Raw genomic sequence first — 8,783 nt, 5'->3', positions numbered from 1 at the left:
ACCAGACTAGAAGCAGCTTTTCGGCCCTTTTCTCAGTTTACAATCTACAGCAGGACGACTGTAAACCACCGGTGAAACCAAAACGACAGCTTTGAGAAGACAAACCCAGCCACAACCCCCCCCTCACATAAAGCATCCCTGGCAGGCTGAAACATATGGCAAGAATGTGCTCTCGTTTGTGATGGCTAAATATGACAACTACAACGCTCCCATCCGAGGGGGGAAACAGGACAAAAGCAGAGTCAGAATCCTAAATATCCACGCGAATCCTGCTCACAAACATCTACCCGACAGACGAGAGTCAAACACAGCACAATCTAGCTAATGATAGCTACCTTGATTGGCTGAAGAAGGCTAATATTAGTTTTCGCTGTTGTCATGCAAATTGCTAGCAACATCCTCGTTAGCTGTCGGCTAGCTGACGCTAGATGACAGTGCGGGACAGGAAGCCGCCAGCTCTCCTCGTTTTACTCACTACGGATACTTTAATCGATGCAGAAAGTCGGTCGGAAAGCGGAGTTAAACGACAAACCGGAGAACAAAGAGATGTCTTTTCGTCTGGGTACCTTTCAGCTCGCAGTGGCCTCTCGTCTCTCTGCCCAGACATCTATTGCGGAAGTGGTCTGCTGGTCTGTGCTGTAACCTGGGAAATTCCACCTCGCAACGTTTGATGTAAACAGCGGTGATTGACAGCGCGGCGGACCAATCAGGGCTCAGCTTTCTGCGAGCGGGGGCACCAACAGGGAGCCACTGAGCGTAATGTAAACACTGGAGCTTAACATGCTGCACATATATTCCCTGTTTCGTTGGCAGGGATTTCACCCAAAAAGTGTCACGACTGTTCACATGATGGACTTTTGAGTGTTAATATTCATTTATTGCAACAAAAAAAAAAAAAAAGGGGGGCTTATCTTACACAATGACACTGGGTGAGTGAAACTGATGATCAAAAGACTGTCTCATGTTTCCTCTTAAATAGTGATTATTTATTTGATTATTTTAATGAAGTAACTTCTTAATCTTCTTTTTTAACCTCTTGAAACCAATCTCCAATAGTCTAGTGACGAACCCGACCATTTTCATTGAATTACTTTTTCCTTCATTGATAATTTTAGAGAAGGGGCTGGTGGGGGTTTCTGTGATTGCATCACATATTTCCTCTGAACTAAGAGGGCAATAAGATCTAGTTCAAGTTAAACTGAGCTTTTTCATTCCACATTATTGGTTAACAGGAAATATTTGGTATGAGAGCTAAGATATATACCTATCCTATTGTGATTAGGGCTGTAGCAATTGTTTTGATCAGTTATTATTGATAGATCTGACCTTTTTTTCTTCATCAATTATTTGTTCAGTCTTTAAAATATCAAAAATAAAAATTAATTCCTGAAACTCAAGTTGACAAATTCAAACTACTTGCTTTGTCCAACAGTCTGAAACCTAAAGGCACTGAATTTACAATCATATATGTATACACTATACAGAGCGATACACAAAATATTCATAATTTTTATTTATTTGAGCATTTTTCTTTGAAAAATAGAACAATTAATCAACCAGTTGTTTCAGCTCCAATTGTGATATGTTAATTTAACCTGGGATTTGGGATTTTGTTTTTAAATGATACCACAATTAAATTTTCAATGTCATGTTTTTCTGTTCTTGAAGTCAAATAAAATTTTTATTTTTTAAACATTATGTCACAGGTTAAGAGGTGTATCACTGTGTCACATGCAGTAATGTTAATGTTAGAACTTGATTAATTTAGAGCAATAGTGACATCTTGTGGGAATTGACAAACAGGTAATCTGCGGTCATATTTCTTCCTCTGGGAGCTACAAAGACCATTCCTCGGTTAACTGGAAGCACAAAGTTCTTCTGATGCCCTTCAGTTTGTGGCCACGTACAATTATACTGAACCACACAATAGTAGGCTGCTTGGTAATCACAGCTGAGTACTGCATGTCTCTATGGCTCAAAATGGGTCATGAGTCTTATATGAATCACAAGTAAAAACACACAGCTGCTTGTTCACAAAGACGATGAAGACAAAGACCCTCCATAGTGACTTTACATTTCAGAGCATCAGCCTCGGAGGTCTTAACAGGAAGCATGTCGTGGTTACACAGGAAACACCCAGTTTGCAAATTATTTTACACTATACATGATGTGATTTATGATAAAGCTAAACCACTCAGAGTCACACCATTGTTTTCTCTTTATGTAGCCACCATTATTACTTCCCGTAATGCAAAAAAAGTGTAATATTGAGGTACAGCTATAATGTCGAAACCGCTGTAATAGAGAAACCAGTTTAGTAATATCTTCCTTTCATCTTCCCTAAATAGTACCCTCCCCAGTTAATTTAAAATATAATTGCACCGTACTAATCATTCGTCTCTTTGACTGAATGAAAATCATACTGTAAGTGAATAAGTGAGAAAACGAGAAAGTGGGTAAACAGGCTGTAATGGGTGTGTGTGCTTTAATAACAATGAACCTTCTTTTGAAATTATTTTCATATATAAAAATGCAGCTTAAACTGCTTTAGGTTTAATTGAGGAGTCACGCAATTCAGTTAAAACCACATACAACAACACAATAACATTTTAGACCATATAGTATGAAAGCCAGCAGTGTCCCATAGGCCAGAAAACACTGGTAAAATATGTGAATGTGTTCCCCAGAGAGTTCTCAGTTGGCTACAGGAAAAAGCAAACATACAGTTCAGACACAGATGTTGTTGGGGGTTTTTTTTTCTTGCCACCAAACACCTTGTCCTTGCTTAGAGGTCTGTTCACAATGTTTCCATCTCAGGCTGTTGTGATGTGCTAAAATAATAAACAGGCTGGTGACTCTGAGCCTGCCAGCACAAAAACAAAAGCCTGAGGATACAGGAAATGTCCCCCATCATTTAGTCCTCCTGGGTAACAAATTGTGTACTTTGTTTTCTCCACCCACCTACTTTAGACAAATATTTTAAAGCATTTTTCTCATTGCACAAAGACAGAAGAGTGAGCAGGTAATCATTAGATTAAAGCCCACTGTGTCACAATTAGAGCATGTACGTCACCCTGCCGAGACACAAGAAGGGTCCAGTCTCCAATCTCCTTGCAGCAGAAATCAGCAGCTGATAGTCATTAGCTCTGTGCTGCTTAATACAAAATGTCCTTTTGTCAGCCGACTAGTGACTCCAGCTGTCTTCTCGAGGCCTTAAACCAGGGACATCCTCGCCTCTATCACAATGCAAGAAAACTGGCCGAGATGTGCACTGGCAGAGGTTAACTTTAAACAGCTTCTTCATGTAATTTTTCATTGAAAATCTAGAATCTGTATTTTAATTATGACCAGTGTGACAGATTGCCAAGTACATTACTCTCAGGCTTGCATAGAAATAATAATAATGATAATGAATAAATCTTTTTAAGCTACATTTTGGGTTATTTTCTCTCTAAAATCGTTTTATTTTGTTCTTAACATGGATTCATCAACATACCCATAGATCTGTTGACATGTTGTAATGAATTATAAAATCAAAGAAAAAAATAAAGATATACTGATCAGGACATATGAAACAGTGTTGCTGACACACATTTACCAACAATTTACTTGGAATAGGCAGAAAATATTACACAATTATAGAGCTTGTGGCATTTGTTTGAGACAGAAATCAATCTTATCATTATGTTTGCCTCCAGTGTAATGTACCAAACAGAGCACAACACTCATTTCAGTGACAACATAAAATTATTCAACCCGCCCTGAATTTTAAAAAAGACAGAACCACAAATAACGATAATAAATCTAATATGTTCGGTTACTACACCTCAACAGTTAGAACAAATAAACAACAACTCACCCACACATTCAGCTTGTCTCGGAGAGGCACTTTTTAAGGAAACTGGTGAATGGGGGGAAGCATTTTCACTGTGAGACTTGGGGAATTCCCATAACCCAGTAAAATGCCTTTATACTGTACGCTCAGCCTGAACAGAACCTGGTGTGTGTCCAACTGTGTGGCCTCCCTTTACCGAGTAAAACAACACGTGAACAAACACTGAATGCATTTAATTAATCTTTGCACAGTGGCTTGCAGCACGTACACCATGCTGCATCATACATTAATGCATGTCATCAAAACTGAATGCACAAAGGAGGCCACGGATATGACACATGACATGTTGAGAGCAGGATTTAAGAAAAATGTGCAGATGACCTTTAATATATTCTAAATTGTATATACAGTACAATATGTACAGTTCAGTATGTGGCTTGTTTGCATGCTCAAGCCATGATTCTACCATAAATATGAGAGACTGTAGATTTAAAAAAAAAAAAAAAGTCAAAGGCTGAAACAAAACCTATAAATCTCTCTGAGGATGTGACAGCTTTGAAATAAGTAAACTACAATCTATTTAATTTATGCTGTACATGATGTTCTGAGCAACGCCACAGTACAAACTTCCCCTAGATGTGAAAAGGGAAATTCAAGAACGGTGTATATTTTGACATTGCTTTGACTGCATATTAACAATGTACTATTGAAGTAATCTCTTAATCTCTCATAATTATCATCAAATGGAGCAATTTCAGGTTGGGTGTGCCATTAAAACCAGAGTGTGACTGACTGCTGTTAGACTATTTGTTGCCTTGGATTTTGGCGTACTGCAGGGGATTTCCTTGCCACATTCGTCTTTTTTTTTCTCCTTTCCTCTTTTAACTCAAAGCTGGCCTGACAACAGCTGCGCTCACACATACGCAATGAACTGAGACATTGACAAGAACAGAGGCAGCTGTCTTGTACTTTTCTTCTTCAGTACATATACAAGTCCAACTGAGACACATGATGAAGTGTAAAGTGACATTTTAATGCAGTTAAATGTGAACAACATAGTTTCTTTGTTGCTCATTTAAATGTGTAAGGGTATAAATAACTGTTCAGTCACGCTAGGTAGTCAGGTAGCTGAGGAAGTCATGCCATGGGTGTTTGTGGTTGAAAGGGCTCAAAAGCCTGAGTTGTTTAGGCCCTACAACATTAACTTACTAGCTGCTATCCAGTAATTAAAATACTAGTTTGAATGAATTGTTATTTAAATATAGTGCACATTTCTGAACAACAATAATGGATGTGTATTTTTAAATAATTTGTTAACCAGAAGAGGCATTGAATTGAAGCGGGAGTTTCCAAATAATATTCTAGTTCCCATTCTGCTAGTACAGCCAGTATCAACAGAGTTAATCATTGAACTGCCCTGCCAAATACAAACCAGGGCACCCCACCCAGAACACACACACAGCTTCTATAATTTACATTTAACATGATATACATTGAAAGAGAAAAGACAACTTTTTTATATTTTTAATCATTTTATTCAGGTATATATGACACCTTAAAATCACAGTAATTACTGGACGGCCTGCAATCTTAAGGCACTATTCCACTTGCTAATTTCAAATCTGCACTACATGTGAAGCACCTTTCCACACTTACATGAACATTTTAGTGTTATATATGGCTCTGTAAAAAAAAAAGAAAGACATCATCCTGATGGACAGGACTATCAGACAGGAGAGCAGAAAAACTGGCTTGGGAGGTTGGGAGGTCATAGGTCATTCGGTTTGGCTGAGTGGCAGCAGTTTAGGGACAGTGACAACAGATACTGACGTTGACCACCACAGTTTCACTCTTTGATCAGGTTTGTCTCTAAATTTTTCACTTCAAGTCTGTGAGCTGCAGAGATGTTTAATCTTCCCCTCCGCAGAGCATCAGCAGGGTTTTACGGTAGTCTCCTGATGTATCACCCTGAACAAGGATGGGAAACACACACACACAAGGAGCAAGAATGAATGGAAAATACAGTTTTTTATCGTGTTTATGTCCGCTGACATTTAGTCACAGAAATGAACCTAGAAAGCAGGGTTTACTTATCACTCTTCTCACTTACACGGTAGCAAAACTCTGTTTATCTTTCACCAATGTTGAATGAATGAATGACAAAAGTCACAAAATCAACTTAAGTCAGCAAGGGATTTAAAAGTGGAATTACCCTTCATATCAGCTGACACTCAGATTTCTATCTTTATAATCATCTTCACAATTATAAAGGGAATATATTAATTACACTAATTTGCTTTCTTGCCAAGAGTTATACGAGAAGACTGACACCAGTCTCACATCTGTACAGTAATGAAACTACACACAGCAGCTGTGTGCTAGCTTAGCTTAGCACAAAGACTGGAAACAAAGGGAAACAGCTAGCTTGGCTCTGTCCGAAGCTAACAAAATTCACTTAACAGTACCTAAAGCTAGAGGTTTTAGAAGTGCTGGTAGGTGCATTTACTGTACAGACATGGGATTTGTGTGGATCTTCTTATCTAACTCTCAGCAAGAAATATTGATTGATTGCTACTTTACCAAATATATTTAGTAGTATTAGTTAGAAGAGTTAGTAGATTTAGTATTTGACAAATTGCTTGAATAAAAATCTCTTTTGCAGCTTAGATTGCAAGCCAAATATGCTAATATTTCACAATACACAGACACTTGAGAATAAACAAAATACAGCAATCCTTCCTGTTGCATAATCTGATAATATTTCTGGAAAAGCCAATCCAGGGCACCCTACTTGCATGCTTGTATCGGTGTCAGGGTGATTTCATCTGTAAGTTATTATAGAACTGCTTCTGGGTACTTCCTGTCCCTGCTCTGTCAGCCAATCACACAGCAGATATAGAGGAAGTTGCATACAAGGGAAATTCCTAAAAGGCTGTGCACTAGCCACAGACCCATAGTCCACCGCAGGAAGCTATAGATTACCGTTCCCCACCACCCTACCACAGCAGCAGAAGAAGGATGTGCGACACACACACAGGCCATGAGAAAAAAAAACTCCACAAAGAGATGAAAACACAACACAGCAACCAGAAGTGTTAGTAGACAAAGACTGCGACTTACGATCATAGTTTCTACCTGGATGAATTCATGGAGGGAGACATCATGTGTGTCCTTGAACTCTTTACGAATGTTGAAAAGGTCGATCTCGCAACGGGACACCATGATGCGGATCAGCGCTCTGTCGTCTGTACCGAGGCCCTGCAGAGGAAATCAATAGATACTTTGTTTATTCTGATTCAGCTACAGTAGCTGCTTCTGTCTGAGAGCACCCAGCAGCAGCAGAAATAACAAGAAAGTACACAGAAAACACACTTAACCTAAATATATTACATGCACAAACAAATGTGCCAAATGTGGCATCAATGCTCAGGTGTCGTGCTGCAGGCCTGCAGCTATAGTTACACAGCATAAACATATTAAAAGCAGCATGAATAAATACCTTCATGGCTTTGTACAAGCGGTCAGCAAAATAAGAGGGCTGGTTCTTTACGCTGCAAACTGCAAAGCAAAGAGAGAGAGAGAAACGGCTGAGGAGGAATCACAATAGATGTTGTCAGCAGTATACACTGTGAAAAGTAAATTATTATTATTATAATAAAGGTCAGAGACAGTAATTACCTATTGCATAAAAGGCATTTTTCACATCTCCTGACATCTCCTTCTTAATAATCTGTTCAATGTCCTTGTTGGAGCATCTGACAAACTCCTGGAATACTGAGAACAGAAAAAAGTAGGATCAGTTACCACGAGCTGGATCCACTTGTTATTGAAATGTAGATAAACACACACATTTACATTTGTAATTAATTGATCATTGTGATCTATGTCTTGAGCTTTACCTTTTCTAAGATGAGGGAAGCTTCTGGTGCACAGAATACTCATGAACGTCATCTCCATGTCGTCAGACTCTGCATTGCATGCATCTGCAAGTTCCTGATAAGTTCGGGAGCAAAAAACATTCAAACCCATTCTTTCATTTCATATTTTAACACTGTACACAATACACTAAGTCATAAACTAAATCACCTGAGCATCTGCATGAGCTCTCTCCAGATCTGCAGGGCCCTCTTCTCTTGCTCCCTGAACAGAGTAAAGACAGTTAGATGTAAATGATTAATGATTCAATATCGGTGGTTCATCAAGAACATTTCGGGTTTTTTTTATATAACGTAAGACACTTTGAAAGAAAACCATGCATGTGATTAAATAGACCTTTTTTGTTCTCTGCTAGAGTCAGCAAACAGACTGCAACCAGTGAGTGGGTGTGGAAATTAAACACAGTCTAAGTTCTCACGAAGATGAACATTACCTGCACGAGAGAAACAAGGATGCGGCAGAAGTGGCCTGATGTGTCTGACTGAATGGCTTCCTCCAGAGACTTCTTATAGGCTGTGAAGTGTGGGTACATGATATATTGCAAGTAAGGTGAGGTGTAAGGTTTCCAAAACAGCAAAAAGATTTTAAAGCCTTTTTTCTAGGTTTCAAACTCACCAGCCTGATAAGCAGCGTTCATGGCATGTATTTCCTCATTGCTTCTGGTAACCAGGATCTCGATCAGAGCATGTTCATCTGTTCCTGCACCCTGTCAGAATGAAGATTTGTAAGCACAAAGGGCATAGGCAGAGGACTTTGATAATAGCAACAACAACAAAAAACAAACCACACAGCAAGAGAGAGAGTGCATATGAACTGTGCCTCCTAACACATACTGACAAAATTCATATTTTGCAGCCCCTCCAGGATTTCACTGGCTAAAAGGGTCTGAGATCCCTGATTTCCCAGCAGCTTTTCAAGAAATTGCAATGAAATTGCAAAAAATAGACTTGTTTTGTATCATTCCTTAAAAATCGAAGGCGTGCAGTGTTTCCTCTAGGATTTTTTTTAGCAG

General features: G+C 38.9%; 2 protein-coding genes across 7 annotated transcripts in view; both read right to left on the bottom strand.

Annotated features, from left to right (window-relative positions):
- tnip1 (TNFAIP3 interacting protein 1) overlaps nucleotides 1-3,975 on the bottom strand; it is a 14,712-nt gene extending 10,737 nt beyond the window's left edge. For 3 of the 5 annotated variants that reach the window (XM_035669160.1, XM_035669163.1, XM_035669164.1), the window contains exon 1: nucleotides 567-700. The gene's annotated coding sequence lies outside the window, so the exon portion shown is untranslated. Of the gene's footprint in view, nucleotides 1-566; nucleotides 701-3,859 lie in introns of those variants that run through there. The other 2 variants (XM_035669162.1, XM_035669161.1) reach the window with 2 other exon arrangements.
- A 1,379-nt stretch (nucleotides 3,976-5,354) lies between these two features.
- anxa6 (annexin A6) overlaps nucleotides 5,355-8,783 on the bottom strand; it is a 12,656-nt gene continuing 9,227 nt past the window's right edge. Inside the window, exons 18-25 of one of the 2 annotated variants that reach the window (XM_035669193.1) lie at nucleotides 8,387-8,477; nucleotides 8,205-8,284; nucleotides 7,922-7,975; nucleotides 7,735-7,828; nucleotides 7,514-7,609; nucleotides 7,335-7,393; nucleotides 6,956-7,093; nucleotides 5,355-5,803 (exon numbers count right to left, since the gene is read on the bottom strand). In XM_035669193.1, the coding sequence (XP_035525086.1) occupies nucleotides 5,744-5,803; nucleotides 6,956-7,093; nucleotides 7,335-7,393; nucleotides 7,514-7,609; nucleotides 7,735-7,828; nucleotides 7,922-7,975; nucleotides 8,205-8,284; nucleotides 8,387-8,477 (672 nt within the window). In that variant the 3' untranslated portion in view covers nucleotides 5,355-5,743. The remainder of the gene's footprint in view (nucleotides 5,804-6,955; nucleotides 7,094-7,334; nucleotides 7,394-7,513; nucleotides 7,610-7,734; nucleotides 7,829-7,921; nucleotides 7,976-8,204; nucleotides 8,285-8,386; nucleotides 8,478-8,783) is intronic. The other variant, XM_035669194.1, reaches the window with a different exon arrangement.

Source organism: Morone saxatilis, unplaced genomic scaffold, assembly GCF_004916995.1.
Source record: "Morone saxatilis isolate NCDOM2014 unplaced genomic scaffold, NCSU_SB_2.0 Contig22, whole genome shotgun sequence".
NCBI lineage: Eukaryota > Metazoa > Chordata > Actinopteri > Moronidae > Morone > Morone saxatilis.
This window is presented reverse-complemented; position numbering and strand designations above follow the sequence as displayed.